Source organism: Rhineura floridana, chromosome 17 (assembly GCF_030035675.1).
Source record: "Rhineura floridana isolate rRhiFlo1 chromosome 17, rRhiFlo1.hap2, whole genome shotgun sequence".
NCBI classification, from domain to species: Eukaryota; Metazoa; Chordata; class Lepidosauria; order Squamata; family Rhineuridae; genus Rhineura; species Rhineura floridana.
In genome coordinates, this window is record NC_084496.1 from 8,626,883 (window position 1) to 8,646,352 (window position 19,470).

Here is a 19,470-nt window from a genome sequence, read left to right on the forward strand (position 1 = left end):
ATAATTTGAGGCGTATGTTGACACAACAAATAGAGAAGCACCCAAGGCCCAGTTGGCCAGTTCCGTGGAAGCACAGTATGATGCCTCAATGAGTAAGGTGATTTAAGATGTTTTAGATGAGGCCAAAGGGAATTCGCGCAAGGGAAAGCTATTTCAGAGGTATAAAACCATTTTATTTGTTTTATGAATGCATGCAAGAAAAACAGTTGCCGCTCAGCGTACCATTAAGCTTCATCATTAATGGAACAGTTCAAGGATGTGCACTGGGTTAAACACTGCAGCCGGAGTTTGATGCTTACCATGTGCTTTGACATACGGTCAGCTCTAAGTGTCAGGTCAGCTGGATAGTTCCTCATCTTTAACAAGAACAGGGAAGCGCTCATTCCCTTCACACAGCAGCGTGTAAATGGCACGGTACAGTGACGCTCTGGAGCTTTCCTCAACACGCCCAGGTTCTAGAAGAGGAAGTAGTTCAGCTTCCATGGCCTGGGCACAACATGACAACGTATTAATGGGGAGAAAAAAAATCCCCAACAGAGACTAGTCAGCAGAAGGTGAGGAGCGCAGGTGATATATTGAATCAGGGTAGCGAGCAAGACAGATAGAAAGGCCCCTTGACTTCCTTTTTCCAGCTCCCAATAAGCGGCTGCATAGGCAGTTGGCAGGCTTCACTTCTAGTGCCTTCTGCAGTGCCAACCAGGAAATTCACAAAGCAGAACCCCCGCAAGCATCCTGCAGTGTCGAAAAAAATATTCACTGATCAGAGGCAGTGCAGCATCAGACTGGCATGATTCAGACAAGCCTAATGCCAAGGAGGCATGACATTAGGGGCAGCTCAGGCAGAAGTTGGGAGAGAAAGAGAACAGGTGAAAAACCAAGGGAATGGTAAGATAAAATTTAGGACTTTGCTCCTATGTCAAACTTCATGCATTGTACTTGAATGACAGGCCAGGGGGGAGTGGAAGGAGGTGGCACAGATGGGATAAAGTTATGAAAAATGGGGACTTTTATTGATTTATGTAAAGCCAGTATCATCCGCCTGTTACTCAAAGAAATCAATAGAAGATAAGTATGAGAACTTAAGACTGTCAGAAGTGTCATGTTTACTATTTAAATTTCAATTCAAGAACTCCTGAAAAAGAAAATGCAGACAATAAAAACAAAGGAAATATTAAAAGGAAAAGATGCTATGTTCTCTCTCTCTGTCAGGCATATTTTCTAAGAGTATGTTAAAAATAAAAAATAATTACTGGAAAAAGCTGCTCCTCTAAGCAAAAGGAACTGCTGATGGAGAGGAAGGGAAAGGGCTCATAGAGAGGGCTGACACAAACGCAGGCGGTTTATCGCCCCACCACAGCCTTCCTTTCCTTAGGCAGGAAAGGTATCAGGAAAGAGTAATTCAGCCCGTTCCAGAACTCGTACTGTGAGTAAATAAGCACAACCAGTTCAAGCTTATCAGAAAAGATTTCCGCAGCCACTGTTAAGCAAAAACTGAACTTTCATTTGGCCAGTTTAGAGTTGTGAGAGTTATATTCCCCAGCTGGCTTACATGTCATCCACTCACTCTTAGTACGATGCAACAGGGAAGCAAATTAATCTATCTGAATATGCAACAGCCAAACTGAGGTTTATAGGAAGCTGCCTTATACCGAGTCAAACCACCGTTGGTCCATGCACCTCAGCATTATCTACTGTGACTGGAGCTCTCCGGGGTTTCAGGCAGGGGTCTCCCCCAGCCCTAACTGGAGATGCTGGGCATTGAAACTGGCACCTTCTGCATGCAAGGCAGATATTCTGCCTCTGAGCTACGGCCCTTAAATCTTAGACATACAAACCAGCCCAACCTGCTCAGGATGTATGAAGAGAGTCAAAGGGAGCAAAGAGCTTAGAGCCAACACCACAAAATGCACACTTGTGGCCAAGATACCTTCTGTATGTCAAGTTGCTGGTGCAGCATTGCCACCTTCAGTTTCAAGGCTTCCATCTCCCTCAGCTCCTTCAAGCTGGAGTAGAAAAGCAGAGGAGGTGGCCCAACCATTTTGACATCCCAACAGCTTTGCCTTCCAGGGGAAACACAGCACGCGCAGGAACACTCCTTGTCGCAAGGAGAGTCAACGGGAAACAGCTTCGAATGGGACTCCATGGCTGTCAGGGGATCGGCAAAGCACAAAGTTATGAAAGGTTAGCCTGGAGAAGAGGAAACGGGGGGGGGGGGGACACATGACAGCCTTCTTCAAATACCTGAAGGGCCATCACACAGAAGAGGGCAAAGGCCTGTTCTTCGCTGACCCAGAGGGCAGGACTAGATCCAATGGACTGATGCTGCAGGAGGGGAGATTTCAATTGAACTTTAGGAGGAACCTCTTAACGTTAACATTAAGAGCAGATTGACAGTGGAACCAATCTCCTGCAGCAGGGATAGGGAACCCTTTCCAACCCGAGGGCCACCTTCCCTTCTGGGCAATCTTGAAGGGGCCACAAGCCAGCAGTGGGCAGGGCCAGAGGCAGAAGAGGGAGGAGCAACAAAATGGAAGCTTTACCTTTGTACAATAGACTAGTTCCTACACACACTCACGCACCCTTCTTTGTCCTCCATCCAGGCAAGAGGCATTATAAAAGTTCAAGGACACCTCCCATTCAGGCTAAAACAGTCAAGGGGGGTACAAAGCATGGCCAGTAGGGTGGGTGTGTTCTAGGGCGAGTCCCAAAGGCCACACAGAGAGGCTTGGAGGGCCACATCTGGCTCGGAGGCCTGAGGTTCCACCTGTTGGGGATGCTCCAGTGCTGGGTTTCCTTCATTAAGCAGGGGGTTTATATATTTATTTATTTGTATACCGCCCGATAGCCGAAGCTCTCTGGGTGATTTACAACAATTAAAAACATTAAAAACAAATATGCAATTTCAAAAACACATTTCTAAAAAGTCATTTAAAAACACACGCTAAAACTATTTCACTATAATGATGATGACGTTAAATGATGAACTGTTACAAATGTTGTTGTTTTGATTGTCAAGATAATGACTGGCTATTTCATGGTTTTTCCAGGATATGGCAAGTCAGTGCTCACCTATGGTGAGTCAGGGTTGAAACAGATGGCTTAAAAAGACCCCCCTATAGTAAATCTTTCATTTATGGCACAATTTGTTTATATTGCTCGAAACTGAGTGATTTAGCCACAGGGTAGGGCTGAACTGGAACTCTCTGCTGAGAAAACCAGGGTGCCATGGAAGGTGGCAAAATATCTTAAACCCTACATGGCCTGCCTAGGTAGACGATGCGTGCCGAATTTTCAACCATCCAGGGGAAGCATGCAGAATGCATGCGCAGTGTTTGCAGCTCCCAATTTTTTTCGTGGGTAATAAGAGAAGGTTGGGAGACATCGACTTGGTGTTTAACGGGGTGAGATTACCCCTGAAGGACCAGGTCCGCAGCCTAGGGGTCATTCTTGACTCCCAGCTGTCCATGGAGGCTCAAGTTTCGGCAGTGAGCCGGGCAGCTTGGTATCAACTACATCTGATACAGAGGCTGCGACCCTACCTTCCTGTACAGCTACTCCCACGAGTGATACATGCCCTGGTCTCCTCTCACTTAGACTTTTGTAATGCGCTCTACGTGGGGTTACCCTTGAAGACGGTCCGGAAACTCCAGCTGGTACAGAATGCGGCAGCACGCTTGATTACGCATAGCCATCGCCGGGAACATATCACCCCGGTGTTGATATATCTTCACTGGCTACCAGTGGTTTACCGGGCCCAATTCAAGGTGTTGGTATTGACCTTTAAAACCCTATATGGTTTCGGCCCGGTTTATCTAAAGGACCGCCTCCAGTATCACCAATTAAGCCGCCTCACAAGATCAGCCACACAGGATCTCCTCTCAGTCCCACCGGCCAAAACAGCCCGGCTGGTGAGGACCAGAGAGAGGGCGTTCTCGGTAGTGGCTCCCACCCTCTGGAATTCTCTCCCCTACGATCTTCGACATGCCTCCTCCCTGTTGAGTTTTCGCCGAGCTTTAAAGACCTGGCTATTCAGGCAGGCCTACAGGAACTTCGAGCTAGATTAGTTTGTAATGTATTAACTGATGTTTTTGATGTTAGTTTTAATTGATGAATGTGGTTGTATTTTATTGTATTGTGTATTGTATTTTATTGTATTGTGTATTGTATTTTATTATCCTGCTGTAAGTCACCCAGAGTGTCCGTTAATTCGGACAGATAGGTAACTAACAAATAAAATTTTATTATTATTATTATTATTATTATTATATCTGTAAATTGTTGTATCGATGAATCATATTTTTAACAATGTTATTAAGTCATATCCTTCACCTTCTCTTAGCTGATGCACTTTGTCCAGACACTGGTCTACCATCGTTTGCAGGCCCTCCAGAGTCAGAAGACTTTCATACTGTCTCTGCCAAGTCAGATTTTCTCCAAGAGAAGCTAAGAGGAAAAAACAGGCTTAGAGGCTTGAGGGCACACAGAGGAGGCAGGGTCAACTGGTCGCGGGTGCGGGGTCTCACAGACAAAGATATGGGATTACATCAGATCAAAAGATGAAATTAAATTTTGGAGGGGGGATTTTAAAGACAGTCTGCTGAATTTATGAATCGCTTCCCACAACAAAGTGTTGTGAAGCAATTTACAGCAAAAATGAAATAAGCAACGTACTAATAAAAATACATGAACGTATTAAAAACATAACGATCCAATCAAGCAGCGATCATGGCACACAACAGTCTGCATTTTCCCCTCTTTGAGATGCCTTACACAAAGCCAGTCCAGTGGCCCTTCTACCGCCCGCAGTACTGCAAAACCCAGACCGGCAATATGTCTCAAGTCAGCCTAATTCAGGATCTCAGACAAGAGTTCCTTCCCAACCCTGCTATATTTTTTGGAGGTGTATACCCTGCCTTTTGACCAAATGTTGTAAACAACCTTAAGGTTGAGATTGCAATAAAAGAAACAAGCACACACGAAACCAAAGCAGTCTTCAGTCCCCTGACCAATGGATGGTGTAAGTGTGTTTCCCCTTCAGCTCTGCAGTTCGAGGACAATGGCTAGAACAGAGCTTCCTGCTTTCCCTCTCCCTGGCCGATGAATGAGGCCAGGCTAGTCTTCCCCTTGCTACAATGTTCTCCCAGGAAAGCAGGGAGTCCAGCCTTCCAGTGGCCCTTTGTCCTCTGGCCGAAGTGCGCTCCCCCTCAGCTCTACAGTACCAGGGCTTTAAGTGGTTTAGTCCACCCCCTCCTCACACTGGAGATCATCCCTCTCATCCGTGCAAGCTATGCTCCGAGAGCTACCATGCATTAGGGTTTTCAAGTCTTGAAATATGTAACATGAGGGCAAGGTATATTGTGCTTCAAAGCACATGCATCTTACAGCAAATACAGAGAGCCAGGGGTCACTGCAACTCCCTGCTGAGTGCACACCCTGGGGCAAGCTGTGCTTTGTTGCCATGTAATGCATGGAGCAGCTTCAGACTGTGACTCATATGTTCACAGTTGTGGGTATGGATGCATCCATTGCAACGTTTTGAGTCGGCAAATATGCTCCCAGGTTAATTCTAAGGCGTTTTAGCACCTTTCTTACCTGGGGTCTCAGCTTTCATGCACTGGGTCACAAGAGAGTGGACGTCACGCAGATGCATCAACTCCTTTTTCACTTCGGCTGGACTGAAGGCTGGTGAAGGCGAGCAGAACTGGCGATAAGCTTAAGTAAACAGAACGTGGCACTAGGGTTTTTCAGGTTCATCATCCTTATGGGTTGCCTTGCCAGGTTCTATAGCAGGTTTAAATAGCTCAGGGTCAAAACCAGCCTTGCATTCAACAACTTGCTTGGTGACTAGGAATGCCACAGATGTGACTTCACTAAACCCCATGCAGGTACTGAGAGGGCTGGGAGAAGGAGGTCAGGTCATCTCTCCCCCAGGCAGCCCGCTTTGTTTCCATACTAGCCACAGGAGAAAAATCTTCCTCCATGGAAACTCAGCTCCATGACTGGATCTTCTGACCTTTCGATTTTTTTCTCCAAGGCTTCTTGTAATTTGATTGCTTCCCTGCTCTAAATTGCCCCCGCCACTATTAGACTCACTGGAGGAAGAAAGAGAGGTACCTGCACATTGTCTTATCCCGTCGCTCAACCTGGCAAGGGAATAACAATTAGCTTTTTAGAGGGTGGGGGGGACCCATAGCCCTTCCAATGCAGCTGGACTACCATCATCCCAGACTGCTGGCCATGCTGACTGCGGCTGATGGCCATTGGGAGTCCCAACAACATCCGGAGGGCCACAGATGTCCCCCCACCCCTGATCTAAAGAGAAAGCTAGAAAAGGATACTGTTGCTTGCAGCTTCTCCACAAAACGATTCCTCACAGCTGCCGCTTCTGGTGTCGTTTGGCAAAGACGGCATTTCTCCCACAGCCTGGGCATTTGCAGCAAGCAGCAGAAGAAAGGAGGGGAACAGGCAGTCAACAAGAGTTGGGCTTCACCTGAAATCCACATCTTGCATATTACTTCCTGAAGCAGGGCCCAGAATATTTCTCTTTTCTTTAATTTCATCTCAGGATCCCAAATCGCTCAGAGCTTCAACAGATCAGAGCCTAAAAGAGCCTCAGGAAAAAGGATGGATTGCATATAATCCTATTGGAAAAGTAATCCAACATAGGATCCTTGATTCAACTACAGGCAAGGGAGAGCACGCCTGGCCTTTGCTTATTTTGGCAAAATAAATGCACTTATTTTGGCAAAATAAATGCACTTATTTTGGCAAAATAAATGCACTTATTTTGGCAAAATAAATGCACTTATTTTGGCAATTAAATGCAGATGATCTGACCACATATGGGAGGAGTCTGTCTCCATCCATCCGCACAGGACCTGGTCAGAATGAACAACCTGCCTAGCTATCTGCTGCCTAATTGTGGGATACCAGTCATGGAAAGGACACCAGCTTACTTGAGAGATACAAGTCAGGTTTCCAGTACTGCAGTTTCCACTGGAGTCATTAAGGAGCACTAATACTGAGAAAATATAACTGAGCAGAAAGACCACTGTCTACTACCCAGGCCTTAGAGAAATCTGCATTAGCAATGAGACCTCACTATTTTAGAGAACACTTCCAACACACAGGGCCAAGTTCTGGGATCAAAAAGGATCATCATGGCTTACCAGATTAGACTCTTTAGACAGAAAAATTCAGTGGAACAATGGATTATATTTTACTTAGAATTCAACAGATATTTCTTTGCCTGTTCCAAATTCAAACTTTATTGGTATCTAGATCACAGACTTTTGTTAAGTAACTAGTGATTTATGCTTCTCAAGCTGTGAGGAGGAGGAAGCATTTAGCTCCTAATACATATTTGCAAGAACAGATTTTGATTTATGTGTCTACTTTGAAACTGGAAAGCCACATGTGGATTCAGTTTTAACAGCAGGACAAAACTAGGTCATCTGAATCTACAATTTGATGCAGTCTCTTTCCAACACAGATTGGTGCCTTTTGTTTTAGTTTCCTTTTAAAAAGTATAATCTACAGGTATGTCGGATGCAAATATATAGATGGATTCATCATTTTCCTTTTCTCTTGCCCCATTACCTCCCGCTCTGGATGCAATCAGAAAACCAGCAGCCATACTGTAACTTCATAAAAGCATAGCACACAGTACCTATTATTATTTAGAGAGGCAGTCATCTGTGGTCTCTGATCACACATTACCTGCATCTGCTCAGATACCAGAGGAAATGAACGCAACACCGCATAGGCAGGGCTGACACTGCATAGAGGCTGCAGCCCTTCCTACATAGTTACAGCTGGTGCCACATGATAAGCTTTTAAGCCAAGATTGTAAATAGCAACTCTCCTGGTGATCTGCAGCCCCCAAGAATCACCTCCAGGCATTAAGATGGAAGAGACTGATGACCTCCAAGCAGGATAATAGAACAGAGGACCTTGCATACCGTGCAGAGCGGGGGGGGGGGGATCGGGTCTGTCTTTCATCAGCCTAACAAACCCATTTCTAGCCAAACTAGCATTGCACTGAGCACATGCTTGGCACACAGACAGTCCCAGGTTCAATCCCTGGTATCTCCTGTTTGAAGGATAAGGCAATGGAAAAGACCTCTGCCCAAGATCCTATCAAAGAGTTGCTGGCAGAGCAGACAATACTGGTCTGGGACAGGGGTGAGGAACTGGATCTGACTGGTGGACCCGACAATTATCTCCCTTGTCCCTCAAGGAGCAATTTTGATAGGTGGGTGGAGCCACCGCCAACACCTTTTTGTCACAATGACATCAGGTGACCATTGAGAGCTGCTTTCAATCTTGCACAGTGCTTCGAAAAGCTACTTCTGAAGAAGCAAAGATTGGCTGACTGTCCAGTCTTGTGAAGCCCTTTTCAAAGCCCTGTCTTCCGGAGGGCTTTGCAGTGGCCATCAATCAGCTGATCAGTGGTGCCTGCAAGTCCCCTTTCGGCTGAGACAAGTTTTCAAACTGCCCCACACCTGATGTCGTATGCATCATATATGACATCAGGTATAGGAACAGTGGATGCAGCTTGGCTGAAATTGTCTTGTGGGCCAAATGGGGCAGCCTGGTAGACCTAATGAGGCCTGCAGGCCAGAGGTCCCTTACCCCTGGGTTTGAGGGACACATAATCTCTATGCCCATTTCACAGAAGGCAAACAAAGGCCGAGAGAATGAGAGGCTACCCAGGCAGATTTGACCCCAGACCTCTAAAACCCAACCCAGCTATACCACACAGATTTGTGCCACACTTGAGGGTGTTCCAGACTGTAGAACACTCCTTCAATTCCAGTCTGATTTTGCAAGTAACTCAAAACCTCCCATAAAGATTCAGATTCCTCTCTCCACTTTCTCCCATTATCCATTTGCAGAGAACGTCCCATTTGGGACTCAGTTAAGGTTACCTGGTATATCTGGAAAAGGCTTTCTCATAAGGAGGTGGCAGTTTCAGCAAAGACCTGCAAAGAATTGACCTGCATTGTCATACTTAGCATGCACATATTCAAAATCTGGGTAATTTTGTAAACTTCCTTATCTTTCATTTTAAATTTAAAAAAGCAAGTCAGCAACATCATGCATGCCAGCTGTCGTTCTATAACCCAGGCATGACTATCACACTATGCCAACTCCAATCCACCTGACATATAATTTGCTTTCATTGCCACCAGTTAAATTTGTTTAATTCAGGGACACTTGTTTGGACCCACCACCGTCTTTACAAACAGCACAGGAACTTTGACAGGTCCCAAATGTGATGGCCAGATTTGTGTCTAGCTTCCAACAATCAGATCATGTCACTCCAATTTTGTGCCAGCTTCACAGGTTATTTATCTATTTCCAGGCTCAATTTAAATTCCTGGCCTTGGCCTTCAAAGCCTCACGGGTCTTATTACTCTGGGATTGCCCACTTCTGTATCAACCTGCCAGGCTCTAAGTTCTGGTTCAGAGATCCTGCTCTCTGCGCCATCACTACAAGCACAAGACACGGGGCCTTCTCCGTGGTAGTGCCAAAGCTTTGAAATATCCTCCCTGTGGAAATGTGCCTGGCTCCCTCCTTACTATATTTTGTACAGAAATGGAAAACGTTTTTATTCAAACAGGCTTTTCATATCTAACTCCCTCTAAAATTATTTTAATGACTGCTGCTTTTAAAGATTAATTTGTGGTGTTAATTTTTATATTGCACTTGTTTCTTGTGTAATCCACTTATTCCTTTGAGTGGAAGAATCAGATAGAAATAATACAAATAAACACTATTAAAGACACTCTTGATCAGTGGGAAGATGATCACGATCAATGCAAGAAACGTAAGCCTCCTTCACCCTGGGATATTCCACTGGAGAACATTAAATAACTAACTGAAAACAAGGCCATGCACCAAATGCAAACTGGTGTTTGTATAAATTGGAGACAAGGGTTCGAATCCCCACACAGCCATGAAGCTCACTGGGTGACCTTGGGCCAGTCACTGCCTCTCAGCCTCAGAAGGAGGCAATGGTAAACCCCCTCTGAATACCACTTACCGTGAAAACCCTATTCATAGGGTCGCCGTAAGTCGGAATCGACTTGAAGGCAGTCCATTTCATTTTCAAGGGTAGATTGACAAGCATGACAGACTAGCTTTCCCTTATAGCCATACTCAGATTCAAGCAAAATACAAACTCTAATATAGCATAACATAAAATATTTTAGTTGCAACCTGTTCTCATGATTGCATGGGAAGAAGCCTGAAAAATGCACAGGTAGCATCTAAAGGATGACTCCAAAATCCAAGAGTGCCCAAGACTGGATTTCAGAGGGGAAAATGTTATCAAACTGAATTTAAATCCACACAGTTTATTCCAAATTAAATTCTATGCTCTTTTACAGCCAAACCCAACATGTATTATTGGTGTGCAGTAGATCTTTGATCATGAGCATCCAAAGTATTAGATGGCACCATAAGGAAACAAAATTTGGACTCAGGTTGTGTTAAGAATATATCTGCTCCGATTTAGCATGCACACAAACACAGACAATTTTTGGAGAAGTTAAACAAGAAGAGAAGCAATCTAAGCCAGCTAAAGGGTGGCTGCTCCTGGAAACTTACCCTTGTTCCTGGAGAGTAGATACCTGGGATGTTGCACTCATTCCTGGGACGCCTTCTCCCATATGACTCTGAGTGACTACAGACTCTGCAGCAGGATCATAAAGATTATGCTCTGCTTCAGATAACAATGCATCAGCATCTGCGGTGTCCCCGCCCACAGAGTTCCCAAATGAAGGACTTCGCTTTGCACAATGTGACGATGCAGAAGAGTCTGGCGGCATTCTGTGTCCTTCGCTGCCACGGACCTTTCCACGAACCACTTCAGTCATTTTTGCAGGCAACCTGGCTTTGGAGGAGGCAGCCCCTTTGGGTGACCCCTTCTTCCCATGCACCTTTGAAGATCTGGAACAAAGCCTGGCTGACATTTTCACCTGCGCCCTTTTCACATCTGGGTCTGTCCTATAGGGAGCTTTCAGCATGTATGCTGTCGCCTTGTGGGGAGACACGGGCTTTCTGCTCACAGAGGGCTCTTTGACCATTTTAGAGATGCTCTCCTTAGAATGACCGGCTTGCTGTTTTGCAGCAGTGCTGGTAACAGCCTTCTTGTCTGCAGCTTTGGCACCTTCTATAACCTTACATGGAGTCTGCTGGAACTTTGTTCGGATCCTTAATGCTTTCTCTAGGGCTTTGTTCAGCAGCTCCAGTTCCTCAAGCTCTTTGGCTGAAGGCTCACTTCCTAAAAATGCAGGATATAAGCAAATATGTCATTTAAGGCCTTTCAGTGCTGTCTCACTCCTCCAAATTTTAAACAAGCACAAGGCCATTTATGGACAACGTGAGATGCATATGCTTTTTCCCTCCCTCACAGTGAACACCCTCATTAACTAAATGCATCTTCCATGTATGTACCATGAGGTGAGGAGAGTTATGTCGTCTGTCTCCAGTATCACATTCCTCAGGGTAATGCCACAGAATAATATGGCAGAACCAGCCCATAGCTCACAAAAAGCATGCACATGCCACACAATTACAAGTGGAATTCTGTGCTTGCACTGCAAAGAAGCCTAGAGCTCATGCATCGCTTATTGCTGTGGATGAAAGTTTGAAAAATACATAGAAATCATCTATGGAAATCTGACAAGCCAGAAAGGGTAGCAGAGCTGCTCTAATACTATGCAGGATTCCTGAGCCTTCCTTACTGTTTTTGACCTTACAGCTCATCTCCCTGCTCCCACCACCACGCCTTTCCACTCTCCTAGTCTTCACTTATTTTGTTTTACAAGTTAGTTGAAAACCTAGACCTCAAAGATGATGCAAATATACTACAACTGCATTATTCTGATTGAACATGTGGCAGTGCATGCTCCTAGCACTCTTGCAGATCCTACTCACAAGAGATACTATCTTGAAAAGCAGAATGGAGAGCAACCTCATAAGAGGACCAATTGAGATCCTTCTCGAGAGACAGAAACAATGAAGTAAGCAATGACATTCAGAAGGAATTTCTTGTGGCATACTGCGTGGGACACATGTCCTTTCACCTGATCCTTTTCTGGGGTTAGGATTTGATCCTAACCAAATTTACCCAGGATCTGATCCTAACCAACTTTCCCAGCCAGATGCATGCTGCATTAAACATAGACAGTGACTACGAGATACACATCCCAAATATTCCTTGGACATGTGTCAGGAAGCCACGATCAAATATGACTTCCCAGTATTTCTCAGTGGCTAACAATGCTTTCTTCCAGCTTTGCCTGGTACATCAGCTATGGACATTCCTAGACAGGGATAGCTTGGCCACAGTGTGCAGATCTTGGGAACCTCTAGATCGATGTTCTTCAACCCTGAGTCCCCAGATGTTGTCAGACTACAACTCCCATTATCCTCAGGTAGCTTGGCCAATGGCCAGGAATGATGGGAGTTTAACATCAACTGGGGACCCAAGGTTGAAGAGCACTGCTATACACTGCCTTATTGCAATTTGCTCTACATGGGGTTACCCTTACGGTTGGTTTGGAAACTGCAGCTAAAGCAGAATGCTGTAACCCTGTTTTTAGCCAGATGAGCTCCATATCAGCATATTACACTAGTGCAGCCTTTCCCAACTAGTGGGCCACCAGATGTTGTTGGACCACAGTTCCCATCTTTCCTGACCATTGGCAATGCTGGCTGAGGCTGATGGGAGTTGTGGTCCAGCAACACCTGGTGTCCCACTAGTTGGGAAAGGGTGCACTAGTGCTAAAAGCAATGCACAGCTGCCAATACATTACCTAGGTAAATTCAGTATAACTGCTAATGCATAAAGCCCTAAGCCTAGAACTAGGCTACCTAAAGGACCACCTTGTTCATTACACACCAGCAAGCCAGATCATTGAAATCATCTGCAGAAGCACTTCTGTCTGTCCCTTGGTTGGTTGGTTGGTTGGTTGGTATTTGATTTATATCACATCCTTCTTCCCAGTAAGAATGATCTTGTATTTGTTTAGTTTCTTAAAGGCACTTAGCATAGCAGCACCAGTACTTTGGAACACTTTTCCTACTGAAACCAGACAGGCACCTATAAATCTGATATTTCTTTGCCTGCTGAAAATGTTTCTGTTTTGCCAAACATTTTTAGAGAATTAATCTGATCTGGTTGGTCATTTGTCCTGTATTTTATGTTTTAATTATTTTATCATATATCACCATTATATTTTTGAATTAGCAGTTTATAAAGTAAAATAAGTGCATTTCCACCATGTGCCTCTTAAAAGGAAAAGAAGGGGGCAGCAGTGACCAAGCACACAACTGTAAAAAAAAGACATTTCAAAATGGTACTGAAAAATATATGAATTGTATACAACTGTAGAAATGTCCATCATGTTTTGGTGATGACTTTCTTCAGGGTCAAAAGAATACAGCTTTCCTGGTAAGACAAGATGTAAAGCCTTACCAGGAATTTTTTTATTTTTTTTTGTGCCCTTGAATAAGGTCTTCACCAAAATGTATTGGGCATTTTTACTGTTTTATAAACTTCATGCTTTTCCTCTTGTTTTCTCTCCCTTTTATCTTTCTCTCCCTTCCCCCCCCACATCACCCCTTTACCAGTTTACCACAGCCAAATACACAATACCAGTGCAATCCCACAGTGAATTGGCTCTAAGTCTGGAGACACAGACAAAATAACCTAACTTTTCCTGTGGGCAAAGGAAAAAGAATCACAGCATCATAGAATAGTAGAGTTGGAAGGGGCCTGTAAGGCCATTGAGTCCAACCCCCTGCTCAATGCAGGAATCCAGCTTAAAGCATAGAATCATAGACCAGTAGAGTTGAAAGAGGCCTATAAGAGAACACCTAAATGAAAAGAGAGGGGGTTAGGAAAAAGAAATATAGTTCCCCTACCTTGATTATCATTTTTGCTATCCTCAAGGACTGGGGTTTCAGGAGCTTGCAAGTTCCTAGCGGAGAGAAAGAAAACACAGAACATGCATTCAGGAAGGAAAGGTAGACCAGTAATTCCTCCACAGCAGCTTCTCGTGAAAATTCCAAATAGCACACAAGACAGAAATTGTCATAGATGACAACAATTTTCTTTCGCCAGACACCCTCAAGAAACATCAAGGTTCTTTGCTTTTAGATTTTTTTTAACCATATGAACTCATCTCTTCTACTTGGCAATAAGGGAAGAAGGGGGGAAAGTGAATTCACTGACACTCTTTGAATTCACTAAGAGGACAGACAGTTCTCTGGAACTTTAGGATAGGGCTGTCGCTCGTCCCTCCTTCCCCACCCCCAGCTTACCAGTCTCCAAGAACAGCCTGGCACTGCTTCAGGTTCTGCTGCAGTCGCTGCTTCTGCTCAGCGCAGTCGTTCAAGGCTTGGGTGAGTAGTGAAACCAGTCTAAAATGACAAACGGCACAACAAGAAAATAATTTCTTCATCCCATTACAGAAGAAGATTCCTTCACCAGTTATTCACACTTTAGCTAGAGGAATGCATTTAATCCACCTTGTTTACTCCAGAATCAGCCACTACAGAAATGTTGGTCTGGAAGCCTACTGATCCCACTAACATTCAACTATCAAAATGCATGCAAAATAATGTCCCTAAACAGTTTCATGGAAGGAATATTGTCAGTTGCACCAGACCACTTTCCTTCTGGTTTTCAGAAGGGGAGCAAGAGTAAGATGAGAGCTAGTGTGGTGTAGTGGTTAATGTCAGACGGGTTTCAAATCCCCGTTTGGCCATGAAGCTCACTGGGTGACCTCACAGGCCCTTTGGAGGAAAGGTGCAATATAAATGTAATAATAAACAAATAAAGAAGATCCACACATTACTACCTAGTTTGAAACAATGTAACTGACAATAGTTAGATTGGTCCGCTATCTAGGAAAGCACAAAGGCCAGGGAGGAGGACAACCCCGTACACAATTTGACATTCAAAGTGGTGTGTGTGCATGTGCGGATTTCTCACTTAACAAGCAAACTGTAATCCAGGCCTCACCTTCATTTAGAAACTAAACACAGTAAGCTTAAACACTACTTCATTCAGTTGCTCAAGGGGCTAAGCCTCAGCACTGCAAATAGTTTATGTGGCTGAACCCTCCACATTGTCCCAAATAGACAGGGAAAAAGTGTGTACGTGTGTGTGTGTGTGTGGGAGATACTTCTTCCTTCCATTCTCTTCTCTCCCTTTCCTCTATTTCTCCTGAACTGAGTTTTAGATTGCATGATGAACTCCTCAGACCTGGGGCAATATCAGCTTCTACTCTGTAAAGCACCAGGCACGCTGATGTCATTGGAATTAATAACAGTAACTACAGTAATCTCACCTGTGGGCACAGTCGGCAGGCAGCATGAGGAAGAGGCCGGTGAAAAACGGCAAAGAAAGAAAGAAGCTGTAAAGCCCTCAGTTCCATCCAAACGAGCACAAGACCACACAGCCGTTTAGGGCACTTCCGGCCTTACACCCAACTAGCTCTCCCAGCCTAACGTCCAATGCACATGGATAGAGTTTTCACCATAGAGGTGCGAAAGTATAGAGCGACACCCCCCTACCCTAAGGCCACAAATAACCTATAGAGACAGACATGGACCTCGCTCTGCATTTTTGTTGGAATTTTTGTTTTGTACCTTTTTTAAAAAAATGCAATGGCTTATTTCTATCTTTACTGTCCATGTCTAATATCTCCATTTTCTATCTCTATTGTGTTCTACTCTTTTCTATCTCTATCCTTTTCCACCTCTGTTCGACAAGCCCGCGCTGATAGGTCCTGTCAGGGCTATCGTGAACCGCATGGCCGAGATCGGAGCTGCTCCAAACTCCGAGCAGTCCCGTACCTTCCTTAGAAACAGTGAAGGTTTCTCCCTTCTGGTCTTATGGCGGCCTTCCCCGTCTCCCCCCTCGTACTTTATGATCGGAATATTTTTTTAACCCCTGCCAGGATCCGCCTTATCAACGGCTGCCAGTCCTTAGCAACAGTTGCTATGCGGAAGACGCATGGGCCTGGGCCATAGATTTGGAAATGGAAATGGACTACCTTCAAGTCGATCCCGACTTATGGCGACCCTTTGAATAGGGTTTTCATGGTCAGCGGTATTCAGAGGTGGTTTAGCATTGCCATTGCCATAGATTTAGGCCCTAGTCAATATGAATTTAACACGCTGTGCTCAGCCTCGCAATGAATGAGATTGCAACGTGGGTCGCCCGCCTCGAGATCTGTGGAGTGCCTTGAGGTCTGTGGAGAGGAGAGGGTTCTTGGGCAAGAGCCCATCCATGGGACTGTTTCCCTCTGTACGTGAAGTACTGTGGCAAAGTAAGCTTTCCCACTGGTGAAGCAGATTAAACTAGTACAATGTGTTTATGGTGGTGATGATTGGATATGATATGTTCAGGTGACGTGTGATATAATAAATAAAACTTTTCTGCATTCAGTATGAAGAACAGAGGCTCCATTTTGACAGCTCCTCTTTATAAATAACCAAAATGGAGACAACAGTCAAGAAATCAGAAGGCTGCTAGGACTGGGGAGGGCAGCTATGAGAGAACTAGAAAAGGGCCTCAAATGCAAAGATGTATCACTGAACATTAAAATCAGGATCATTCAGACCATGGTATTCCCGATCTCTATGTATGGATGTGAAAGTTGGACAGTGAAAAAAAAGTGGATAAGAGAAAAATCAACTTATTTGAAATGTGGTGTTGGAGGAGAGCTTTGCGCATACCATGGACTGCGAAAAAGACAAATAATTGGGTGTTAGAACAAATTAAACCAGAACTGTCACTAGAAGCTAAAATGATGAAACTAAGATTATCATACTTTGGACACATAATGAGAAGACATGATTCACTAGAAAAGACCATAATCCTGGAAAAAAATAGAAGGAAGTAGATAAACAGGAAGACCAAACAAGAGATGGATTGATTCCATAAAGGAAGCCACAGACCTGAACTTACAAGATCTGAACAGGGTGGCTCATGACAGATGCTCTTGGAGACCACTGATTCATAGGGTCGCCATAAGTCATAGTTGACTTGAAGGCACATAACAACAACATATATTTAAGGCATACCTAAATAAATGCATAGGTAACAGCAACGGGGAAGGGCCATAGCTCAGTGCTAGAGCAACTGCTTTGCATGCAAAAGGTCCCAGGTTTAATCCCAAGCTTCTCCAGGTAGGGCTGGAAATGTCTTCTGCCTGAAACCCTGGAGAGCAGCTGCCAGTCAGTGTGGACAATACTGAACTAGATGAAGCAATATACAGAAGCTTACGATGTTCCTATGTATGGTTAACAAACCAAACTTATTAGGTTTATCTGCATATTATGTCTTACAAAAATGAGCAAAAATGTTTGCAAAATCTGTCTGCTTGGATGAGGACATGTTTCCACACATTAATGGCCTCGCTGTACTTCTTTGGTGAGCAGGAGACCTTTCTGTGCAAAAAGGATTCTGATTGGGAGAAGACCCTCTAAAACAGTGAGATACATTGTATTCTCAAGGCACATTTCCACACAAATTTGCATTGGTTTCTCCCACATGGCATAAATAAATACTGTAATGAATGAGTAAATAGGACTATCGCTGTGGGTTGCCTTAAGGACAATACCAGACCAGACACTGTTGACTTGAGAAAGGAGTGAATACCCTGAGATACTCAGGTACTCTATTCCCATAATTCTTTAAGCGAATGGCTAGGAAAAGACCCCAATGTCTTTCTTTTCCCCACTTAGCTCTAGTTTGAGTAGAGACTGAGAGAGACAGAATGAGACAAGCCTTGTTCAGCCCTGACAACACAAATAGGAAGTACAAGGATTGCCCAGTACCTGCCACCCCACCCCCCAATGTTCTCAGATATGCCAGCTACACCTGTTGCATCTTGATCTCACATTGAGCAGGAAGGTCTGAAGGGGGCTTCAAAGTGCATTCAGTTGAACACGCTTAAGTCTCTTTCTGATTGGGAGCCCTGATAAGAAGCCCTCTTCCTGTCCAGCGCTGGAAATCCAGGAGTGGAGTGGATGGGGACATTGGGGTCTGGGCTGGAGCGTGGAGAGCCCTACAACCCTCTGCATGTGTTGGGGTTCTGTGTTCATGCATAATACCTGAAGAGAGCTAGAGAAGGGTGAGTTTTAAGAGCATTTTTGAGTGCTAACTGCTCTCTCTGGAGATTTTATACAGATCATTGGCTTGGGCTGTCTGTTGGAATATGCTCACCTTTTATCTTTGTAAATAAACACAAATAATATCAAATGCCATAAATCTCCAGTGATCACCTTCCAAAGGAAATCAAACAAGAGGTAAGCACTACACCCCTGGAACTTCTCACAGTTCAGAGAAGTGGAGTGAGAGTAATGCCTTATGCTGTAAACAGAAGGTATAGGGGAACACTTTACAACTAATTGATATGGATAAGCCCAATTTGAATTGGGTCAGATTTCTACACAGAATTGCACGGGTTTCGGCCGTGTACATTATGAGATAAATTAAATAAAGATTCTTTGAAGTTCCTTGTATCCTAAAAAAACCAGATTCTTCACTAGATTCATTTGTGTGTGTGTGTTGTGTGTGTGTGTATGTTACGCACATACACACACATCTACCTACTTATCTATCTTTTTTGTTACAGTATGCACCAATACAGAGTACCATTATCTCTTTTTTTGCAGCCAATAGCAACCATTTTGTGCTGGCACCCACAGCACTTCATGAGTACTAGCATCTCATTTTTACAAAAAAGAAGAAAAAGCAATACATAAATATATACATAAAAGTCCACCTGTTGTAGTGGTAGGAAGACAGATATCTTCTCATATAGGTAAAGTTGTCACAAAGTCTTTAACTAATATGTGGAGAGAACTCCCTAAAACTGGTACCAGGAGTCTGCAGAATAACAGTAAATGTAAATATTTGGCTAGGCTATCTGAAACATTTTATGGGGAAGTCATTAGAAAATCACCCAGCAGAGGGCCAGCTCCTACTATCTACAATCCTTATGCTGAATTGCATTCTGAATGACAATGATGTCTAAATATGGTATATGGAAATGAGAGTATATAGTTATTAAATACACCTGGGTGCTATAGACATTTATAATTTTATTAGAAACATTGACCTTGCTCTTGGCTGGAAAACAGTTCCATAACTTACAGGAACCAAATCTGAATGTTTTCATATAAATATTTATTATTGTCATTATTGTTGTTGTCATTAATTTTAAAAACTGTGGATAGAAATACCCTAATTTAGGGTTACAAATACAGCATTCTGGAAAATCATGATAGTAAAACGCCCCTCTTAATATTAGCTATAGGACTTGTTGAAAATCCCCTGAAGCTAAAGTTGGGGAGAATACATTTGTCAACATTCCCATTAAATACACTGTAAAAACCTGCCACTCTCCATGCTTGTTATATAATCAGGAAATTCTCTA

General features: G+C 44.0%; 1 protein-coding gene across 2 annotated transcripts; it reads right to left on the bottom strand.

Annotated features, from left to right (window-relative positions):
- Nucleotides 1-151: 151 nt before the first annotated feature.
- Nucleotides 152-15,535, bottom strand: TEDC2 (tubulin epsilon and delta complex 2). Of its 2 annotated transcripts, none has more exons than XM_061600102.1 (10): nt 15,370-15,534; nt 14,339-14,437; nt 13,940-13,995; nt 10,616-11,291; nt 8,931-8,984; nt 6,339-6,423; nt 5,593-5,701; nt 4,330-4,443; nt 1,928-2,145; nt 152-486 (listed from the first exon to the last, which is right to left on the bottom strand). In XM_061600102.1, the coding sequence occupies exons 1-10, from the start codon at nt 15,393-15,395 to the stop codon at nt 337-339; spliced, it is 1,587 nt and encodes a 528-aa protein (XP_061456086.1). In that variant the 5' UTR covers nt 15,396-15,534; the 3' UTR covers nt 152-336. The 2 variants fall into 2 exon arrangements, with proteins under 2 accessions (XP_061456086.1, XP_061456087.1); XM_061600103.1 differs by lacking the exon at nt 152-486 and adding an exon at nt 496-732 and having other exon boundaries at nt 15,370-15,535.
- Nucleotides 15,536-19,470: the final 3,935 nt, after the last annotated feature.

Bases quoted from the DNA above. Each gene is read 5' to 3' on its own strand.
- TEDC2 (XM_061600102.1), bottom strand. From the start codon at position 15,395: ATGCTGCCTGCCGACTGTGCCCACAG. The intron at 11,292-13,939 runs GTAGGGGAACTA...CTGCATTTTTAG, and splicing joins TAGCAAAAATGATAATCAAG to GAAGTGAGCCTTCAGCCAAA. The intron at 4,444-5,592 runs GTAAGAAAGGTG...TTTTCCTCTTAG, and splicing joins CATGAAAGCTGAGACCCCAG to CTTCTCTTGGAGAAAATCTG.